At 41.8% G+C, this 23337-nt stretch overlaps 1 protein-coding gene across 5 annotated transcripts in view; it reads right to left on the bottom strand.

Moving 5' to 3' along the window:
- Positions 1–23337, bottom strand: part of LOC127596288 (sodium-driven chloride bicarbonate exchanger-like) — a 29677-nt gene that overhangs the window by 2390 nt on the left and 3950 nt on the right. The window contains exons 2-26 of one of the 5 annotated variants that reach the window (XM_052058578.1): positions 23202–23231; positions 15427–15508; positions 12321–12464; positions 12086–12227; positions 11030–11190; positions 10639–10827; positions 10290–10378; positions 8827–8984; positions 8645–8732; positions 8264–8410; positions 6567–6667; positions 5728–5902; positions 5289–5422; positions 4953–5198; positions 4675–4780; positions 4118–4279; positions 3911–4024; positions 2985–3146; positions 2656–2907; positions 2511–2579; positions 1698–1871; positions 1421–1543; positions 1222–1286; positions 1020–1124; positions 527–564 (exon numbers count right to left, since the gene is read on the bottom strand). In XM_052058578.1, coding sequence (XP_051914538.1) covers positions 552–564; positions 1020–1124; positions 1222–1286; positions 1421–1543; positions 1698–1871; positions 2511–2579; positions 2656–2907; positions 2985–3146; positions 3911–4024; positions 4118–4279; positions 4675–4780; positions 4953–5198; positions 5289–5422; positions 5728–5902; positions 6567–6667; positions 8264–8410; positions 8645–8732; positions 8827–8984; positions 10290–10378; positions 10639–10827; positions 11030–11190; positions 12086–12227; positions 12321–12464; positions 15427–15508; positions 23202–23231 — 3231 coding nt within the window. In that variant the 3' untranslated portion in view covers positions 527–551. Of the gene's footprint in view, positions 1–526; positions 565–1019; positions 1125–1221; positions 1287–1420; positions 1544–1697; positions 1872–2510; positions 2580–2655; positions 2908–2984; positions 3147–3910; positions 4025–4117; positions 4280–4674; positions 4781–4952; positions 5199–5288; positions 5423–5727; positions 5903–6566; positions 6668–8263; positions 8411–8644; positions 8733–8826; positions 8985–10289; positions 10379–10638; positions 10828–11029; positions 11191–12085; positions 12228–12320; positions 12465–15426; positions 15509–18115; positions 18269–21813; positions 21964–23201; positions 23232–23337 lie in introns of those variants that run through there. The other 4 variants (XM_052058579.1, XM_052058580.1, XM_052058581.1 and 1 more) reach the window with 4 other exon arrangements.

Below are 23337 nucleotides of genomic sequence, written 5' to 3'. Positions count from 1 at the left end.
CTGGTTATAACCCGGTGAGACTGATGATATTTGTTAGCCCATCAATGGCATTTTGCATTGTGTTAGCATTACACGAATGGATGATTCTTTCTCAGTTATGTTTTTAAGACAACACATTTAATTCTCTTTTTAAGTCTCACAGTAAAACTCAATTTGGGGTGGCAAAAAAAAGCTACAAGCTTCTTTTTTGAAGAACTGCTGTATGTTGTGAAGTGAAGTGAGTTGAGATCACCGCCACATGCAACATTTGGATTAGAAATTTTGGCTCACAAGTCAAAGCATAAAAAAAAAAAAATCGATCAAGCAACAATTTGGATCTCAACAACTCGTAAGTTGGGTCACTGGTAAGTCGCGCTTCCGCTGTATTCCTTCTAACATGCAAAGGGCAAACATGCACGGGCAGCAGAAGAGCATGTGTGCCCAGGCCAGGTGTGGACATTTTCAAACCAAAAGCATTCATTTGAGATCACTGAGTCAAAACTTGCAGCTCTTCCAATGCCTGAACAAACAACGGGACAAGACTCACCTTTGGCTTCTCAGCTTCTGAGAGGTTAAGAAGGGGAGCTGGATGGGTGGAATGAGGCAGAAGGAGGCAATGCAGGACATTCTATATTAGTCTACTGGCTGGACAACCATTAGGACAGGGTTTCTGGTAAGTCATGTCCGCACACACATATATAATTAAAAAAAAAACCCAACAACTCCAGGGTGACAAAAAGTTCTGTAAATTCATTACAAAAATGTTTGGAACAGGCTGATAATCAAGTATTAATCTTGTTTGGTTATTTTAATTGTCATAAGAGCAAAGAGGGACACCAATAGGTGTTGTAAAACTAAAACTAAAGCCCAGTTTGTGTGTGGACCAAAGGCAAATAACCATGTAAGTTCAGACACAAAGCACTTGAACCTGAAACATAGCATCTCCGCAATTTCCTGGGAGAGATTAAAAAAATAAACACGGGCAGGTTCACCCAAAAACAATATTCCCTTCTTATTTGCTGTTGTTTTTAAGGGCATACCTTTTAGCAGCCGGATCCTTTTCCATGGGGTTCACAACCTTCCAAACATTGCCAAAGGAACCTTTCGACATCTCATCAGTGATGTTCACTGTAGCTGGGTCGCCCCTTGAAAGACATAAAAGAACAAAATCATATTTGAAATTACAAAGGTAAGTGTATGGCGAGGGTTCTGTGTTTTAAGACAAGGTGGTCGTGAGCTTACTTGTAGTGGCCTTCAAGTGGAACTTGCACAATGCCTTCTTCTTCTACAATAATACTATGTTCCTCCTGAGGAGAGACACAAGTGATCGTCAGCAAGAAGTAGTGGTCTCCACAAAAGAGATGAGATTCTGCTTGTGCAAGTGTGTGAATTCAAAATGCAAATGATTTCACATTGTCCTTTTTGGCCAGTATGACTGCACCTCTTGTGCGGCATCTTCTAGCTTCTTTTTCTTCCACTCTGGCATCAAGTCATCCAACCAGCTCAGATCTCTCTTGGTGAAGATGAAGTCCAGGAGCTTTCGGATGAAGACGAGTGCCAAGACCTTGTGCAACACAAATACACAAAACCCACTCGATGTAATATTCAATCACCACTTTTGAATCTGTGTCCACACAAAGGGTGAAGCACATTCTTTTCAATAGTGGATGCTCTCAGGGACATAGGACTCATTTATGACTTAAAAAAAAAATTGTTACCATCATTGGAAAAACGATGGCAGCCCTTGAGGTCTTGATGACCCACAGCAGCACCAAACAGCTGAGCTGGATGATGGTAAAGAGGTGCACCTTCCTCAGTGGAACGTGGCGAAGGTAAATGAAGTCAGGCTGATGTTTGGCCGGCATTCCAAACAATTTGAGACGGTCAAAGAACTGCCAACAGACAAGTTAGATACAGCTACTCATCTTTTTTTCAAAAACATGTATCAATCAATCGGCGCTACCTATCTCCCCGTCTTTCTCTCTAAACCACTAGTTTTCAAACGTTTTACCCCAAGGACCACCTAAACAAATCCTACACTCTCCAAGTCTCACCATTGTGACCAAAATTAAAATGCTGTCACAACAGATGTTGGAAAAAAAAGGAGACAGGGTTTATTCTAAGAATATCTATTTAATATTATCATCCGTGAGCGCACTTTTAACATCAACACTGCGCTTGACAAACATGAAAAAATGTAATTAAATCATAATGTGGCTAAAATTGAATGCACATAAAATTTATAGAAAAACTACCGAAATGTTTTAAAACAAACTGTTCTGAAAGGTCGAATGCAAATCCATTGAACGTAAAAAATAAGTCTAACTGAAACTTGGGCCGTGCTTCTTTCGCCTGTCAGTGCCACTAGAGGGAGCCCGCGTGCCACCCTTTTGAGAACCACTGATGGAGATTATGTTTTGGTGGTAAAGAACAATAATAAAAAAGATGTGATCAAACAGAGTCAAATCATTCGGAGTCCACCGGATTCACATTGTAAAACAAGAAAGGCTGGAAAAACTTCCCAAACTCACCTGGATGCCTCTGAGTGAAGACGCGCCCATGTAGAGAAACACTCCATAAAGCACAGGCATCGGAATGAACTGGAAAAAGCCAGACGAGTCATTTGTGAGGTGTCTATATTTACACAACATGCATTTAGTTGTTTATTTTGCTGACCTTCAACACAGAGGTCATAAAAACAGAGCAGCCCATCAGGGTGAAGATCATGAGCCCAGTAAAGCGTTGCTCACGGATGCCCAGGAACTTGGGCTGCTCTCCGGGTGCGGAGCATTCAGACTCCAGCTTCAAGCTGTTCACGTGAGAGATAGAAAGCACAGTGGCGGCCACGAACCACGGCAGGCCCATCACAGAGCACACGCCCAGCATCAGCCCGACCACGAACAAGTCTAGGTGGTAGCCACAGCCTTTCTGAAAGACCACAGCCAATACCAGAGCATTTTATCCGCAAGTCCAAGCGCTTCTTCTGAAGTCATTTACAGGAGTACCTTCAGTTTGTGTTCCTTCCTGTTGATAATAACAGCCGTGATCTGTTGGTCCATGAAGATGAGGATTGTGCACAACAGAGCAGGAATGAAGGTGATGATTGTGGTCCACCATGGGTTGGGGCCCACAGGGTTGATAATCCAACTTCGGTCATCCCTGGTTGGCTAAAAACAGTCCAGAAAGGAAAGAGGCTCTTACTCTTCAAAACAGTATCTTTTAAGATGTGGGATGATGGTTGCGTGAAAGCGGTGAGTAGAGAGCTGTGGCTGGTGTGTTGAACACCTGAGATGCACTTCCCCAGTCCTTTTGTGTTGAAAATGTCACTATGTGAGCATTGTCTACATCACACCACATAGTCTGGGCATCTTCATGCATCTAATTATCTGTTTGCAGGATGCTGTGTCAATAGTCAACTTGAGCACAGATGAGGCAATGTCCGGCTTTTTGAGTTCTGTCGGAGAGGCACACGCAAATAAAAGCCACAATTATGGTCGCATCTCTGCTGTGACAGTTTTGGGGAAACTGAAAGGGATTAAACAGTCAGTTTATGAGACAATAAATGAGAGTGGTCCCCAGTCCCACAACGCAGACAGGGTAACCAGGAAGACCGAGCGAGACGAGCCATGACCAGTGAGAAAAGCTGACCTAAGGAAACTAGAAAACTTTGAGGACTGCCACCTCCAGCGCATCCTTCGCTGCCCCTGGCACCTCACTGCTTTACCTGTCTGATTTCCATCCACGTCAGTCTCCTGGTTACAGTTTTCAACTATGTTCTTCAAGAGATTAATACCATACAAGGACTTTGATATTACAAATGATAGCCAAGTACAAGGATGGCAAACCAGATGCACCAAGACACTGAGCTGATGGTAAAAACTTGCTTTGAATATTTCATCAAAATTGATTGTGTGGACTGCATAAGACTCACCTTAAACTTGTTGGGAACTTGTAACTTGGGTGAGGGAATGCCCAGAGCGTAGTCAACCAGAACCATGGTCAGGATAGTGATGAAGACTGCAAAGTCACTGATGATGGCCCGCACCTGAAGGCAAACGCGGTCAAGATGTTCTTTTAGATAAAAAGGGCATCGAATTCCATGTAGCTTAGATCACTAGGTGGCAACGCTGGCACTGGCCTTGGTAGGGAAGTAGCGCCTTGTCTTGAACTCCTTGAGGAAGGCGGACATGAAGACGGTAGAGAAGAAGAGGACCACACACCAGAATAGGACGTCCGGAATGTAAGGGCCGTGGGGACCACAGGCGCTGCCCACGAACTCCCCGTGCAGCTCTTCGCACTCCTACTGGCACCAGAGGGCACGATGAGGATGATGATGGCAATCAAGTGAATCCAGTGAGTGGTAACCTAATCTGCCAAAAGTCTTGCCCGCAAGTTTTAATTTACAATTTAACGGTCTGGTTTCGTTTGCACTAAAAAATGCAACCGTATGAGCTCATTTGACTGTCCTGCTCAGGCCAAAGCCTTCGGATAAGAAAATCACATTCTTTTGAAGACAGATATTTTTGACACGCAGAACAGTTTTGTGGGAAGGCGTGTCTCTCGGAAATGACACAATTAAGAGATCGACTGTGGTGATCCCAGCACTGAGAGTTGCGGTCCTGCTAAAGGAAAAAAACTATTGGCCGGCTATAATTGGATTGTGTTGAAAACCTGACCAGAGAGTTTAAAGATTACCTGAACTTCCAACGTGGTCCAGTTGACCTGGGAGGCTGTGATGTTCCTCTCCTCCCAAAACAGCTGGGTTTCATTGCTGGGATCTCTGGGCTCTACACAAGTGCAACTACACAATACAATGGAGACCATTTAGCTACTTCGAGATGATTCCGAATGATTTCGTTTCATATTTAGTAAAAAAACAATCCCAAAGATAGTTATTTAACCTTTGTTTTCAGCTCAGGCAACCATTGTAGCTCTTCCTGACTTTTAAGGCAACAACATGATAAGGCACTTACGAATACTGTGTTAGTTTCTGAAGGGTGTTGTTTTTATTGATGGGGTAGTGCACGCCCAGGTGGATCAGTTTCTCCAGGGCCTCGTAGATGAATATGATGCAAATCAGGGCGGCAAATGCCTCTTCTGTGAATCGTGTGATGTAACAAACAAGCGAGCTGGCATCTGTGGCCACAAGCAGGAGACAGAAAAAGGACGTCCAGAGGCCTATACAGGCCCTCAGGGAGAGGTAGGAAAGGCCATAGTCCCTGCAAGAGGATAGGAAATTCTTCAGAAACGACATGACTTTACCAAATAATTCAATTATGAGGACTGTTAACTCAAAGAAAATGACACACTTGCAGAACTTGAAGAGGATCTTCTCAAACACAAGGACTGGACCGGTGCTGCCAAGGATTGTAAGTGGCTGCCCAGCAAAAAGCGAATAGGCAATTCCTGTCATGGAAGCCCCAAACAAGGACTCAATAGCACTCTGAAAATACAGAAACATTGGTTATGGCTCAAATAATACATTATCATATTGGGACTTTGACGCTAATTTCCTGTTGCGTTATATGTTAGCATTAAACTAAATTATACGGGTTGATTGAACATTATGGTGTTTAAATATACAACCTGGAATTCTATTTTGCTTCATGTGTTAGTTTTATGGTAAACGTCCAATAAGAGCGACAAAAACAGATGTTTTGATTTTCATCTATTGCGGGTGGGTCTGCAACATACTGTATATAAACCACGAGAAACTGTATTATTCTTTTTTTTTTTTTATTCTCTTACCACACGTCCTTCGGTAGCCTCACCGAGAAGACCTCCAAAGGTGATGACAGGCGACATGCAAGCGCAGTAAAGGAAGAGGAAGGAGGCCAGACACTGCAGGCTAAGGGCATCAGTGTAGTCAGAAAGGTAGTGAGGAGCCTTCCGCTTGATGTCAAAGATTAAACCGCCAAACAGCCTTAGGGGAGGAAGGTAAGCATAAAATTTAGACCTTGGCGACAGGAAAGAAACTACTTGTCACCACTGCTCAGTTTACCATGAGCCGCTTACACATTGGCCATCTCAGCCGGTTTTGTCACCAAACAACAAAGCGTGTGACGGAAAAGTGGTTAGGACTGCACGACTGTCCGTGTTTTATGTTATGTGTTGTTGTGTTTATTATTTTACTTTATGTTAACTGTTTTGTAAAGCGCTTTGTTAGAGCTGCCGCTGTTGTGAAAGCGCTATATGAATCAGCATGTATTGTATTGTATTGTATTGTATCTTTTTAGTGTATGGAAGGTATGCGGGATTGGGTGTTGAATCCAATTCCCCATTTTTTGAGGTAGCATCAGAGAAGGAAAGCTACCAGTGTGAAAGCAGAGTGTGAAGTTCAACACTTGAGATGCGCTGCAGGCCTTTGTATTGAAAGCAATTGTTTCTGTCACGCTGACATCTCCGCGGATGTAATTAACTAATTGCACAAAGCCGCAGTGGCTGCAAAAGTTACACTTAGGACGCGGCAATGTCCTGCCGATTTACAATCAAAAGGTGAATGAATCGACTGCTACGCAGCTGATGCAACACCTTACGGGGAAAGCCGTAGTGAAAGCGACGGCGGTTACGTTCTCTCGTCTACCTACATTCCAGTGCGTTGAAGCTCTGGGCCACCGTGGCCTCCGTGTTCCTCTGACTCAACCAGATCTGTGACTCCATTTGGAAGAGGCGGAATCTTGCGCTTTTCCTGTATGATTAAAAATAGTAGAGGTTTGTTAAATCCAACCTCCACACTTTTTCAGAAGAGTGTAGACTTTCAACAGTGTTGTGTTACACGCAAAACACTCACCCGGAAAGCATTCATATTTAAGTGTTATATTGTAGTGGACAATAATTGTGTCACTCTTTGTTCAATTTCACACGTGTCATTGATTACACAGAGTAACACAGTAAAGCAGTATATTTTGCTGGTTTTCATGCAGCTGGCAAGGGATCAATTTACACTTGATACACTCTTCATATTTTTGCAATGAACAGTTCATCAGAAATGCCGCCTGCCCTGAGTGAGAAGGATAAGCAATAATATTATGGATGGATTGTCATGATTTTAACTCAACTTCATCATTGTAAGTCATTCACCGGTACATCCACCAAAATCCATCCATTCATTATATTAGATCCACCTGTTAGATATCATGTGGGTTAGGCTTTGAAGAAGCGACATTTTGAGCAACTTTGGGTCCTTTGAACGGTGCTATAAAGCTCATTTAGGATTATTTATTGCAGATGTCCTCATCAACATAATACAATACAATACCGGTGTGGTCTTACGTTTCAGGACCTCCACGTCAATTGGCCCTGCTTCAAATTAGTTTCATATATTAAAAACGTCTCATAACAGTTGGTCAAGGTTGATAAGGTGATGCATTTTATTTAAAGCGAAGGCTTAAGTAAAAAAAACCACAACAAAACATTCGCTGTGGCACAATGGAGATTCGTGTGGATTCTAACAAAGTAGCGTCTAGTGCCAACAGGGAAAGATAATGATAGCTTGTGCGTTTATTTTGCTATTTGAAATGTTTTTCTCTTTTTCTGCAATTCTCCATGCTGTGAATACTCACTACGAATGCATCCATGATGACCCTGCCCAGCCGCTGTGACTTATGTCATACATATTGTATCAGTATGTCCCGCACGGAACCCCAACTGACTAATGACAATTATAACTTGTATCTGAGAATCTAGTGTTGAGGTGTACCAGGGCTTGCTTTTGACAAAGGAATTGCATTAACAGGCAACTGTGACGAATAAGTACTATACAGTGGAAAGGGAGCTTGATCAACCTTTAAGTTGAGTAATTTTCACTTGGCAACACTCCTGCAAAAGTACAATATCTCAAGTACAATATCCCAATCCCCTAATCTTCTACATCGGCATGTTTAGTGTCGAACTTCAGGTACATTCATCGATTACGGAAACATTTTAGTGGTGGTCATCAATGGTATAGTTCAGTGATTCTCAACAAGTCTGCCAATCCATTTACCTTTATTTGGTCTGAATATTATGATTCATTGATTACAAACAATGTGCCTTTTTTCATCCATCTTAGCCAGGAACATATAGTGACAGGCAGAAAAAAAGTAAATGCTCTTCCACTATAAAGCAATTGCCTTGTGTAATCCAGTTTTTGTGACATTGTTTGGTTGTGTGGAGTGAGATTTTTTTTCATGTACCACACTCTGGTGAAGTTTAAATGTAATCCTGCAAACTAACATACAAATGAAACTCGTAACGGGTAAAAACAACACCTCTGGCTCTTGCTTTTGTGGGCGTGAGAGTTTACCTGAGAGGGCACATTTTTGGGAGGTTCTATTCTGATGGAGGGATCCCATTCTCCAGGGGGTAACACTGTCACCTGGTCCAAGAACTCATCAATACCAGCCACAAGGTCATTTCTGTCTTTGGCTTTATAAGCCACATCGTGAAAAACCTGGGGAGGTAAAAAGTTTGGTTGGTATCCAAACACTTTTATTGAAGTTCATTCTGAGGGTGGAAAAGCAACATCTGGCATTATTGGTTGCACTGAGCAAAATCATTGCGTGCTGCGCATTCATCCCTTTGGAGCTTGCATTTTTGGGCACACTTTATAGGACAGCTTGAGCTCAAGGAAGCAACGAAATCTGTCATTATTGCTGCTTCCACATTGCCCGGACCAGAACCTCACCTCGTCAGTCATTAGGGTTGCAATAGACCGTCCAATTTCATGGTACTGCGGACCTTTTCCCAAAGGCCCAAGCAGGATGAAAAGAAACCTGTGGCATGAACAGGGAGTACACAGAGGACAACAGTCAGGGAGTGCGCTGGATCATCTGTCCAAGAAGAAACACAGAGGTCAGCGGGAGCAACCTGGTGGTGATGGGAACCTCAGCCAGGCCACTGAGCAGCACAGCAGGTGCCAGGCGGACGAAGGCCACCACAGGGCGTTCGAGAAACTCCAACTCCCCAACCAGGATATTGGAGGCCTCTGCACCAGGTGGGATCTTCTTCATGAAGTGAAGGTCAATCTAACAAAGCAAACTTTTTAATGACTGATGACATCAGCAGTGGCAATGAAAACAACAGAACTGAATTTAAAACTTTGATCCAGGTTAGGTCAAATCAGCATAGCAATCTCGGCAGAATAACATAGCTGCCTGCCCCACATGTGGCTTGGGTTTACTAAGCCAATGCTCCATCCTGAGCGTGTACCGCACCTCACCCTAAATCAACTGGCTTGAGCTCTAATAGAATACTTGACAGATCAAATGGATCGCTTATTGGTTGGTTATAGTGTCTTGGGATTCTCCAAGTGCAAATCCAACCGAATACCTATACACAATCAGCTTTTCACCAATATTTAAAACATTATGACGACAAGCTACAAAACTACCTTAAATAAGGCCCTGACATGGAATGGATTGTAGTCACTGAAAGGCACTTGTGAAAGTATGGAACAAATGTTATGTGTCTATATAAGTCCAGCTTCACAAAGTGAAAAGCTTATTAATACAGTATTAAAAGGTACGGTATAAATTCTCTGAAAGCTAAAGTTAGCCACGGAGTCCCAGAAGACTCAATACTGGGAACAATACTATTTATAAATTGCTTTTAGCAAAGATTATAGATCATGATTATTGATCATTATATTTGGAATGATCAAGTTCAATTTAATTTAGCGAACGCAATAATTGCAAGACCTGACCTGACCTCACTATTTGTTCACATCCATAATGCTGCTTCTATATACAGTATTGACAATACATTGCTATCTGCTGTAGGTACAGTAATTCTGTCTCGAAGAATACTCCTTCCTTCAGGCCAAGATGGTACAACATATGATTTTACTAGCCACTCATAAAAACAACCATTCACACTCATACTAACACCTCTGAGTAAAGTCAGCGCACCTGGAGAAAGCCCACGCAATATAGTGAGGATGTATTTTTGCGCTCTAGTTGAATCTAATGAGACAAGGCAGACTGAGCACTGGCTTTGATTTTGTTGGTTCTTTTGTTCTGTTTAGGGTGTGAGGAGTATGGACTTGGATAACCTTATGAAAATCATCTTGGATACCGTCCCTATTGAAACTGCATTATACAGATAACACAAAATGTTGTTGGATAAGTGAAAGCTAAAATGTCACTATTTTCAAACACAACTGCGAGTGGGTCAATGATTATGTAAATAGGACGGTCCTCCAGTTACACGTTGTCCACTTTCCCAGGATAAGCTGCAAAAGTTGACCATTCCACATGGTACCCAATCTTATATCAATAATTTGGCCCGGTCTCACTTTCCACGGATAAACAGCAAAACCAGCGGTGACTCACCTTGCTGAAGTCGACGGCGCTGTTTTCTCTGCTGACGTCCTGTTTGCCCTCAGTGCTGGCTGACTGGGACTGAGATGAAACTGTTTGGCCTGTCAAGAAAGGACTGCTGTCAGGTCAACCAAAATGATGAGAAAAACATGACGGTCAAAAGAATGGAAAAACCCTTTTGTTTTTTTGTGTTGTGAAAATTACAATCGTAAAACGGGTTATTGCCACAGCGTTTTTAACCTTTGATGGCATAGTCGTAGCCAATAACTAAATCCGACTAATTGTTGCAGTGCCTGTCCTGGGATCTAATTAGTTTGTTTGCGTGAATATTACCTGCGGTGTATGGCTACCACACACTCACCATTCTTATCCATGGAATGAGGCTCTGATTGCTTCTTGCCAATGTCTGCAAAGGAGCGGACAATCGGAATTCGGTTGGCAAGCTTCTTGTGGTTTTGGTGATGATGCTGCTTGAGCAGGGCCTCACGGATCCTCCTCCTGGCATCCTGACCCAGTTGGCCAGACACTTCGTGCTGATCCAGGACCATGTCTGAAAAGAAGAGGAAGCTGGGGTCGGTTTTGTTTCACTATATTTTTAAGGTACAGCATTGCCAATTCATAGTGCAAGGCACACTGTGTTACAAGAGTCACAAACAACTTGATATTACGGATGGATATAGAAAGTGCCAAAAATTAGAATCGGTGAGCTGCTCAGCAAATAGTTGAGAATAGGTTTCACAGTCATCCTTTACCTGCAATCTCCTCCAACGAATTTGCTCTCATGTCCAGCATTACAGTGCCATTCATAATGCAGCTTCGCAGCTCAAATAAACTATGTAGAGACAGAGTGGCCACGTAAGGCTTACTCCATCGCTCGCCGCCATCCTCGACATCCTCCTCAAACTTCAGCCACCTACACATGAGCACAGAGATCATTTCAGCTGGAGCCAAACGATCAAAATCTGGATAAACTTTAGAACTGATAAACACATAGAAGCAGGCTCTTTTGTTAAACTGAGTGATGCTTGCATTTATTTGTTTATTTATTTATTCAGTATTGCGGTCTGAATTGGATTGTTAGGATTGTTGGAGATCGCTTTTTCAGGTTGATACCAATACAGGTATTCATTCTTGAGTACTCACCGACAACAATCGAGAGAACTGATACCACTAGTCCTTTTGATAAATACATTTTCAAAAAACACAACAACAGACAATTATGAACAGTAAGAGATATTTCTTTCTTTTTGAATGTTCTGATTTCACCCTCATTTAGATTGTCCAGTCAGTTAACCACAGAGTTCAATAAATCCACTTGAAACCAGAACTTGTTTTTCGACATTTTACACAGCCACAGTATGACACTGTCAGAGATTGGCACTTAACCCTATTTTGCCAGTCCGCCCGTCCTCTGTCCTTTGTCCTTTGTCCGCGACCTGGGTACCCTTCCATCATCATCCCTCCGTCCTTGTTCATATCATAATCGTCCGCCACCCCTGTGCTTTTAAAGCAATTCCATCCGAGTCCGCGCCCCCCCCCCCCACCCCCTTTCAAAAATGCTGTTATTCTCAGTACATGGTGTCTGTACTCGCCCATCCCTAATTAATTTAGTTTATTATTTTGGGGGGAGTAAAGCAAAAAGTTGAATGTTTGTCTGATATTGCAACACCAAACACAACAAGAGGATGACAATGTTTTCTGTTAAAGTCAGCGACAGACAATCACTTCCTGCCATTGTTTGCAAACATCATGAAAAACGTCTATTGGGATGATAAAAATGGAATGTGGTGCAACAAAAACAGACCCACCTGGCTGTCTCCTTCCATTCTGCATCCTCCCCCTCCCTGAGGCAGATTTCGTCCAGCTCAGTGAACAGGGCATGCGGGATGTGCTCCTCATCGCCATCTTCTGTCCCCAAGAGGAACTGCACCCTCTGGGCTGGTGTGTCTTCTGAAGCAAACAACAATGCTCCATTTCTGTTAAAACTGCAGCTAGAGTATGTAATCAGTCATATGCAAATAGAATGGAAGGAGGGACACCGACTGTGTGAGGGGGATTCTCGTCCGTCATCAGTCATGGAGTCCCTCTCCTTGGACCGCTTCCTGTGTCTATGGCCATGGTGACGGTGGCGGCGATGTGATCTCCGACCCAGTGGAACATGTACCCCAATGTACAGCGTACGGTGACCTGGAGCCAACAAAAGGGAGAAAAAACCCCCATCATATTCCAACTACAGACGTTTGGATAGTGAACATTTAATACTGCAGCCTCCTTGCTCTGGGGATCCATTAATCCGTTAACACCTTACCCAAGAAACAAAAAAACAATTGTAATATGTTTTTTGAGTAGAAAACAGCACTTTGTAATAGTGTAATTTATAAAACATAGGGTAAAAACCTAAATTAAATATTGTATCATGTCAAGAATTCAACAGCTTGTGCATCATGATCAAATTTACTGCGTCTCCAGCTCGTGTGTGCAACTTGGGTCCAGTGAAATACTGCCATCCAGACAAAAATGAAGAAGACTCTCACAACTACTGTAAGTGACTCAGTACTTGCAGTGATATTAGTCGTTTTTTGCAGAAGATAGAGAATTTATGCCTGTGTCATTATATTGTTTGTCTACATGTGTAACTAACTGCACTGTTGGTGGTCAAATATCCATTGCTGAAAGCGTCGATTTAGTTTTGATAGCACAATAAAAATTTATACAATTAAAAAAGTAGCTCAAATCAAGATGTAAATAGTCAGAATATTTTTTTTAAATCACATAAGCCTTTCAACAATGTTTGTATTACTTAAAACAATTATTATAATGAATTAGTATAAAAATACAATTTAAACATTAGATTACTTCAACATTAACATGAAGTACAGTACATATTTTACATGTTTTATTCATTTGTATCTAATCTACAGAAGATTTGGCCCATCTGTCCATTTCTATAAAAAATGTTGTCCACCATTGATGTAAAATGGGCTAGTCGCCTGGAATTAGACAGAAAGCGCCAACATTTCCACAAAATTTTGAGTCGAGGCATGGACAAAGTAAAATCCATTTAGATTCAGATTTATTTATTTTTTTATATACATCACTGACTATACCTTAATAAGTCACTGTAGGCATATTGAGGACGTTGTTACCTGTGAACATATCCAATTTGGAGCTGATCAAAATTAGGATTGGACATTGATATTGATTGTTTCCCATGAATGCAGGCTAACCAATGGCACCTCTAGAAAGCTCTCCCCCCACATTTTAGCAGCCACACTTGTGCGTGCAGAACTTGAGCATGCATGCACAAGGTTAGAGTGAAGATAATCTGAGTTGACTGTCTCCCCTTTTTTTACTGCAGTCGAGCTGACTGGCCTGTGCTGCACACCCCCACCCTCCACCCTCGCCTGGCCCTCAGCTGAGCGGTCAGAGAACTGTGAATGCCCTGTTCTTGCCTCCTGCACCATATGAGATGCTTCAGTATTCAGTCAAATCGAATAGATCTGCATCACAGATTTTAAACATCCATCCATCCATTTTCAGATCCGCTTTATCCTCACTAGGGTTGCGGGGGGTGCTGGGCGGGGGACACCCTGAACCGGTCGCCAGCCAATCGCAGGGCACACACAGACGAACAACCATCCACGCTCACACTCAAACCGAGGGACAATTTCGCGTGTTCAATCAGCATGCCACACATGTTTTTGGAATATGGGAGGAAACCGGAGTACCTGGAGAAAAAAACCCACAATGGCGCAGGGAGAACATGCAAACTCCACACAGGGAGGCCGGAGCTGGAATCGAACCCGGTACCTCTGCATTGTGAGGTTGACGCGCTAACCACTGGATCACCAGATTTTAAACATATATGTTTTATTCCAGAATTTTGCACCACTGGTAAAGTACTGTACAGTGGCACCTTGAAATACGAGTACCCCCATTTATTGAGGCAATTTTTAGATTTTTTTTTTCTACCTGAACACAAACATGAAATGAGAAACTCAATGGCTGACAATTAGCATCTATGTGACAGTTTTGAACCAAATGGTGCTGCAAAATATGTAGACAGGCAATACAAACAACATCTTACTCACCACACTGCCAATTATATCTGACCCTGCCAGATGACGATGAAAAAACCCCCATCAGTTAGGCATGTCACAGTGTTAACTGTATTAAAAATTCCTTGCTATCATTGTGGTCTGGTTTCGTGATATGTATGATCCGTCCATCCATCCAGTTTCTAATCCGTTTATCCTCACAACGGTTGCGGGGCGTGCTGGACCCTATCCCAGCTGTCTGCAGGCAGTAGGCGGGGGACACCCTGAACTAGTTGTCGGCCAATTGCAGGGCACACAGAGACGAACAACCATCCGCGCTCACACTCACACCGAGGGACAATTTAGAGTATTCAATCAGCCTGCCATGCGTGTTTTTAGAATGTGGGAGGAAACCGGAGTACTCAGAGAAAAACCACGCAGGCACAGGGGGAACATGCAAACTCCACACAGAAAGGCCAGAGCTGGAATCAAACCCTGAACCTCTATACTGTGAGTCCAACACGCTAACCAGTCGCCCACGATGTGATCAGGTCACTGATGTTTGGCTGACTGGCCCACGATATATTAGTTCGGCGAGCTAGGTAAACAAAAGCCAGCTGTATACTAACTGGGCTACGGAAGGAGTGTACATTAATCTGCCGATTAAAAAATTAAAGACAACTAATGTGTATTGAAGGACAGGTTCATTACACAATATTTTACCAAATTGTGTGGGGTTTATTTGTAATCAGCGATGCAAGTAAACTTTTCTCAATGAACATTTGGCACTGATTCCAATCAGTTTTTTAATCTAGTGCATCAGTTTTTTGATAATAATAAAAATAACAACAACAACAACAACAACAATAATAATAATAATAATAATAATAGTAATAATAATAATAATAATAATAATAATAATAATAAGGCACTTGTGCTTTGTCAACACAAATTATGTTTTTTTTTTTTTTTTTGCTTGATTGATGAATTGACTGATTGGGTTAATATTTATTTCAAACATGCAGTACAAATTCAATAGGTGTACAAACCACTCACTCTAAATTTAACATTAGCTTCAAAGAATGAGTTTATGACAATGCCAGGGTTGTTACCTTCGAGTTCTTCCTTCTCAAAGTTGGTGTTCAGCATGGAGCGGGTTCCGCCTCGATCCACCACTGCTTCCTCATCAGTCCTCTGACACAAACATGCACAGACAAGGCTTGGTTCAGGGCTCGATTGGAACTGTATGCAACCTAGAATTGAACATTTTTCAACCTTACACTCTTCTTACAAAGTGTGAAGATATGTCCAAAACTGTACCCACAGTGTGAAACTAGCTGTCCCTATCCGTGGACATAACAACAAAGCCAACCAAAGAGAATCCAGTTTTTGAAAGTTGCTTTCTCTGCTTCATGTGTTCATGTGATTTTGCTCCGCTACATGTGCCCTTCTCGTGCAATTTTTTTCACACTTCATACTCATCAGTAAGCCATTTATGTTGAAGGATAAGATTGTCAGCTGAGTTTAAAATTATTTTAAAGGTTTTGGGAACATAGTTTGTGGCATACTTCTGGTTCAAATGATTAATTTGGACAATGTTTTAGATGGCACAGAGTTAATTACTTGCAGTTTTTCACTAGTCACAGCAGGACTTTGCCTATATCCCCTGCAAATTGCAGGGGTTCATTGTAATAGTGGGCCTTCAGTGGGGACTAAAGTGACCTAATATACTTCTGAAAAGCACCACAATCTTGCAGCAAAATAATATACAAAAGCCAATTATAATTATGTGGGGCATTACAGAGAGACAGAAGCATTTTCCTGCATTTGAGGATGAATACAATTACTACTAAAGCTCCAAACTCCAAAAACAAACCTAGACACTCTAATATATTATTTCACAATCAATATTTGCTGTGTCTAATAATACGACTAAAACAACAAACTTTAAATAAAATAACTATTCACGAGTAACGTCTATTATTAATGGACAATCTCCATCCTCTTTTCCATATCCCAGTAAGACAGCTTGTTTAGCGCTGTTTTGCTTTTGCAAAACAGCTAGCAAGGTGTTGTTGCTCTGGCAGTGGCAAATAAATCCTTTTTGAGGGTTCAAACAAGCCTCCCAAGCAATGTATTGGCCAACCTCCAGTATCCTCACAAAGTGTGTATTTTTTCCCCTAAAAAGTCCGCCGTCCCACTCCATAGCTCTAATCAACCAATCAAAGAACAGAAAAAAGGTTGATATCAGTCTGAGCATTTGCAAAGGCGAACAGAGGTCAATGTGGGAATCTGATTTGTTAGTCATGTCAGACAATGCGTGTTCTACATACTTGGCCAATAAAGATGATTCTGATATTCGCACCAAATTTTGAAGGCCCTGGGCAGACTACAGTGTAAGTAATGGCAACACAGATGCAAAAATCTGATTGGACCAAAAAAATAAATAAATAATCCAACAAACACACTGGAAGCTGGGCAGCCAAGATGCATGTCATAAAATGAAGAAAACAGACATCTGGAATGTACGGTACTCAATACAATTTCTTTTAAGTTATAAATAGATAGGTCAGTGTTTCCGACAGTGGTGAGTGCAAAACAGAAAACTTTGAAGCCCTGATAGCATGCCACTGCGTTGCAAGCATGTAGCATTTGTAGGAAGGCTTGCAGCTCCAATTTCACAAAGACATAATAATCCTCATTTCAGATCCCCATCAGGTGCGACGTGCCTCTTTACATCATGCCTTTTCATTTCTGTTCAGGTAGCAACTTGTGACAAACTACAAGGTCTTTTTAAAATTTTACATTTTATATTTGGCATTGTGTGCATATACCACAAAAAAGCTTTCATTGTCTCGGGCGCTCATTTATTTGCCACACGCTGAGCTCGACTTAGGCGAGTTGAGTAGAAGCAAACAGCTGACCGCCATGAACACTCGCTGCCGAACGAGGCGAAAGAAGCGACAGCGCAACACGCCAGCAGGCGCACAACGATGAGATCCAGCCCCATAGGTGACAACTGAACGAAAGTCGGGCTTGCCATTGGCCAGGCAAGGGCAGGATGAGGGCTGGCTCACCGCAGGAGACAGATCGGGCCTTAATTCCAATATGACAACAAATATCCAGTATGAATGTCTACGATTCTTTGTCCTTGGGGTATTTTGATGAAAACATGTTGTTAAGAGACACAGGAACATCCATCCATCCATCCATTTTCCGAACTGCTTGATTCTCACTAGGGTCGTACACCAATCAACAGTGTGCCTCTCTGCTTTGTCAAACAAAATAAGTACACATGCAGTACATCGTGACAATCTCAGCGTGGCATTTTCTGAGCATCCCACAAAGATTAACGGGAAGCACGTCACTCTCAAACACACAGAAGAGCATGTGGATGATGAGCCAGAAGATCAAGTGTTTGGTGAACAGATACGGCAAGTGCCAGTCTCAGTTCATCAAGCCAGTCTCAATATCTCACAAAAAGGTGAATGATTTTATTTGTAAAGGTAAAAAAAACTTTTTTTTAATGTACGTGGCTCTGTGTGGGAAATGAAAACTTGTTGCTTCCTTCTTAAATCATGAGCTGACTGTGATTAACTACATTTTTTGGAAAGGTGATCTTAATTTTCTTGGTCAAACTCAGGCGTGATTATTACTGCAAGATTTGTTGACTCAACAAGTCATTTAAATATTAGACAATGTAAAGTCAGCTACAAGATCTGATAAAGAAACGTGCCATGCCACGATTTACTGCAAATGAATTAAGCAAAACAAATAACAGACAAAGTGATTGAAGTTTACCAGTCCGGAAAAGCTTGCAAATCATTGCCAAGGCTGCGGAACTCCAGCGAAGCACAATCAGAATACCTTATCCACAAAAACTGTGGTGAACGTTTACAGGTTTGGTAGGGCAAACAAAATTACTCCGAGAATGAATCGACGACTCATTCAAGCGGTTACAAAAGAACCCAGAACAACAACCAAAGCCTCAGTTAAGGTCAGCGTTCATGACTCAGCCACTCAACCAGGATCACAGACAAAAAAAAACAACAACAACAGAACACAAAGTCTTGCTTCACATTTACAGCACATCATGCTCCTGCAGCATTTAGTAGACCTGTAAAACGTGTATCAAGTGTAAAACTGTTTTGCGTCTGTACTGTTTTCCCCTTTCCTTGTATATGTCTAATTACGGAAACTAGGCATTACATATTCCAAAACAACTCTTGTAATAACGACCTACAAATTACATTTGAAACTTGGCAGCTATGCGACGAATACGCCGGTTACAAATGGTCCTGACATTCATAATCAATGTGTGTGCAATTAATATTAACATCCACATAGTTAGCTTAGCACAACGGAAAAAAAGAAACATTAAGTTGATCAGCTTCAAATTGGACAAACCACATGACTGATCTTATCCGACTATCCCACATTGAGTAGCGTTCAGTTTTTGCTCTGTTCTGTATAAAGGTCAGTCATGCTTAATGCATAAAATGATGCCCAGCAAGGAAATGTTATCCATCAAAATCGTCTTCTGCATGGTAAATGAAAGACAGTCAGTGTGCTAAATAAAATTAAAAATAAAGATGTCAAATATATTTCATAATCCGGTTGTTCAACGGTGCTGTTCAACATTCGAAGCTTCATACAATATAGTGCCCTGGGCTTAAATGGATTAATGGACGAGTCGACACATCAACTTTATCGCTCTGCAATGACAGTTATCGCTTGAAACCGTTTAACAAGACAGTTACCTCACTCAAGCAACAGTGTCTCAAATGTGCTGAAATATTAAACTAAAAATGGGATCAGGAGCACGGTCACAGGGAAAATATGCAAGTCTAACTACTGTAAGCCTTTCTGAAAAGGCACTAGAGAATGCTGGCTAATGAACAGCCTTAAATTACAGCGAATTAGCCAAATGTCCTCATGCCGCAATGAAAAGATACTGTATCTTAGATAGTGTAGCGTCTGGTCAGACGACGAAACGGAGACAAGCGGTGGCTGATCACCAACTACTTTCCAAATGTTCCAAAAGACCTCCTTATTCAACTGGCCTTTCTCTGAACTATCAGCTGTAGTCTCGCAGACAGTCAGATTTCATAAAGGTTACAACAATCCACATAACACGTTACGTGAATTGGCCTTATGAGTTTTACAAAGTCCAACTGTGTGCAAGGCCAAGATAGTGAACATGCTTGTTGTTGGAGCTGTGCACAGAGAGTTGATTGGATGGATGGATGGATGGATGGATATAAAGAGAGAGAGAGAATGTCATCAAATAATCAGTTGACTCAAATCTCATCGCCTTATATCACCTGAGCATCAACTCCCAAAAACCTGAAGTCATTCAACTCCACCTAAATTTGTTTATACAGACTAGCATACGTTTCGAGTGTGACGCATTTGCACTTCTTGTCCCTGCACTAACATTTTTCGTGTGGTAACTCGGTACACCTCTGTACATTACCGCATGATTCCTACCCAAATCCAAATACTTGTATCATAACCCTTATTATGTAATGATGAGCCAAAATATCCACCCAGCAGGCCTCTGTTTCTATTTATAGGCTGCAATGATACTGCTACCTGAACGAAATCTGACAGACTTTGAATGATTAGAAGTGCTGTGGCCAAATAGAAGAATCGAAATGGTGAATTTCTTGAGTGTGCTGCAGGCTTCAGGGAAGAAGAGGGAGCATGTGAGCAAGACTGCAGGGGGAGCCGGGATGGATGGAGTGGAGGAGGGGTGGACCTGCAACCAAGCGTGATTAAGAGACACACTCACGTGTTTCTGCATGTACACTCCATCATCACTCCAGAAGAATTTTTACGTGCCAGACAGCCATAATTTCATGACCACTGGCACGATAAAAAGGTTATCTGTCTTTACAAAGAAAATAAGGTACAGTTTTGCTCTGGTAGAAATGACTCTGAAAAGATTCCAATTTCAATTCCGCTCTCCTGAAGGTCATGATGTCTGCACATCCATAAGCAAAAGTGGCTGCAGCCACCCATATTCTTTTTTTTAACAGCTGTCAATAAACACCGTATGCAACTTAAAAAAGTTAATCTGGGGTTGCTGCGACAACAACAAAATATGATATTCATGTTATTACTAAGACATGGAGTATCCAAATGTTTGGCTGAACCGCCAAAGCAAAAATATTTAATTTGGCTACAATTCAATTCCGGTACTTTCAAAAAGTAATGTATGATTCATCCATTTTGATTTTGCCAATTTGTGAGGATTGTTGTGCATGCAGTGAACCCGCATTGCCAAACACAACAACATCACTGAACATTCAAGTATTTGTCGATTATTTCAAACTAATGACACAACTTGGCCATTGCCAGACTGTGCTAACATAGCAGCCCTGGTTACCTTTTGACTTTGACATAAAAATGTTTCGATGTATTCCGCCGCCCGGAGCCATATCGTCATATAGCGGATCTTCACTCACCCCAGCTGCTAAGTCGTGGGCAGCTGGGGAGATTATGTGCATTATGTGCATTAGCTGCACTGTTACATCACAATCAGTAAAGAACAGCTCACTTGATTAGAAAGCTTGAACTTGGTTGTTTCATTCCATGCACTCCAGAGAACCAGCTATTTCCCTACAAGCAATAAGAAATGCCTATTTCCATATCATGTGCCCTGACCAGCTGACCTCGGGTCATATATTTCACACATGCTCCTCATAAGTCATCTTTTCCCAATACCATGTAACTCTGGGATGCAGGTACAATGCGTGACCTGATTTCTGCGGTAAGCTATTCACGGGTGTTCACTGGGGAATAACAAAATGAAGGTTAAATTACTATTGTGGGAGCTACTTTGGAAGTATACAGGATACTGCCCTCCAAACATTCATCACAGTTTTAGGCCTACATGTTAAAAAGGCTGGCAAAATTATGCAAGCTTGAGCAAAATCACCGGAAAGACAAAGCAATGCAAATCTTTTGCGATTCAAACTGCATTAGTGTACTGTAAATATTCCATACAGGACGATTCTGTGGCTTATAGTTTGCAAAGACGAAGATGGATTATCGGTGGCTGGAAGGGTCTCTGCTATTGGTGAGTGGTTTTAGTTGTCATGGTTTTTCATCCCTACAGATGGCTACCGTGGCAATGATAACTACTGAGAGCATCACCACTTATAAAAACAGAACTCTTCCTTCTGTGTGAAAGGCCTGTCAAAACGGTGCAAACACATGAATATTTTTGTTTTCCTCTTGTCTATATATATATATATATATATATATATATATATATATATATATATATATATATTTTTTTTTTTTAATAATGATGATTATTATTACTATCCCTATAAAGTAACCGGGATCAGTGCAGCAGGTATAAGCCTCAATCTCGGAACAGAACAGCCCCATCTGTCAAGCCAAGCTCCTCGGGATCTCTCGCATGCACAACGTCGCATTTCGTCACTTTGGCAAGAACTTTCTGAATAAAATAAATTTTGAGGGCCTACCTGGTCACTAAATATCTTGCTGCAGTCCACCGAGAGCATTTTGGGTCCCTTGGGATGGGACAGGATGGTCGCTAACCGCCCTTGTTCTGCGGGCAACGGCAGGATGAGCGGGTCAGAAGGGTTATGTGTCCCACACGGAAAGATGACGTAGCTCGCCTTGACGTCAGTCCGGAATACAAGGAGGCACGCTCACATCCAAAAAAGGCCAGGGAAGAAATGAGGCTCAGCTCAGCCCTGATTCAATCGTGTCGCCTCTCATCCAGGGTCAAATGTTTCTGACTCGCATCCATCCGCCAATCCGCCCATCACCCCCACCCTTCAACAGGGATTAGCGCTGTGACATCAGCGATGCTACCATGATTTGAGCGCAGCTTGTTTCTCTCCGAGCCTGGGAGATTTGTCACCTCACATCTTGGGTCAGGGACTGCACCACAGTTGGAGTCCCAAAAAGTTCACGGAGAGAAAAACAACAACAATCAATGCCCCCTGAAACCCATCAGTCGGTACAGCCCAAGTACTTTTGGATTTTTCATTGTAGAACTTTTTTATTTCGTTTTGAGGTTGTTGTTTTTAAATGGAATTAGTTGTAATGGGTTTTCAGAGCGAGTTTGTTCATTTTGATTACCGGTAGTTGTAGTTTTTTCCCCAAACCCTTCATTTGAGTTTAGTTTTTGTTATTTTTTGGGGCTTAATTTTTTGTGTGCGAGATTTAAAAAAACATCACAGTATCTATTATGTGGTAAAAACTCAAGAAGAAGAAAAAAAACCTGTAAAATCAACAAATCAAATACAGTACAACAGTCCATAGACTTTGAAGTGCAATGCATAATACTGCTCATCAAGTAAGATGCAGCACACCCCTCACGTACTAAATAAAGCCAGGACGGTCTCGCTTTCCATCCCTTGTTTGGCAAGTTGACAACTTTGAAAGGTTGAGAAGTATTCCACACCACGCACTACAAGTCACATGCCCACTTGCTGTGATCTGTCACTCATAGTCAAATTGGATGGATGGATCAACAGATACAGTAGATAGATAGCTTTACCGAAACCCAGTTGTACTGTACTTTAATTATGAAGCATGACATTCTCTAGAAATGTTGAAAATATTTTTGAGATGAAAAACTATTTCCAACCACTAAAACTGCTGAATATCCAACAACAACACTGAAAGCTGAACATCAGGCGAACAACTGCACAACCATGAATGAATCCTGACAAAAAAAAACAACAACAACAACAAAAAAGAATCAACATCTGCTCCATTTGCAAACACTCGCAAACCTTCGCTACTCTGTGGGATACAGGCTTAAGAAATTCAAGCCCGTGTGTGCTAAGTGCAAATGGTGTGGATAAATTAAATGAGGGAATGAAAGTAGTGTACTTACCACATTTTTAGCTTCTTGCGAACTTTGTTCCTGCAATCAAAGGACATCGGTCAATAAGATTAAAAGAAAACCAAATGCCAAAATGTTAAGATGCCAACAACTGGTGCAAGAGTTGCAGCGAATGTTAATTTTGATC

The sequence above is a fragment of the Hippocampus zosterae genome, chromosome 2, assembly GCF_025434085.1.
Source record: "Hippocampus zosterae strain Florida chromosome 2, ASM2543408v3, whole genome shotgun sequence".
In the NCBI taxonomy this organism is placed as follows: Eukaryota; Metazoa; Chordata; class Actinopteri; order Syngnathiformes; family Syngnathidae; genus Hippocampus; species Hippocampus zosterae.
The sequence above is the reverse complement of the archived record's forward strand: the minus strand, read 5'-3'. Positions and strand labels throughout refer to the sequence as shown.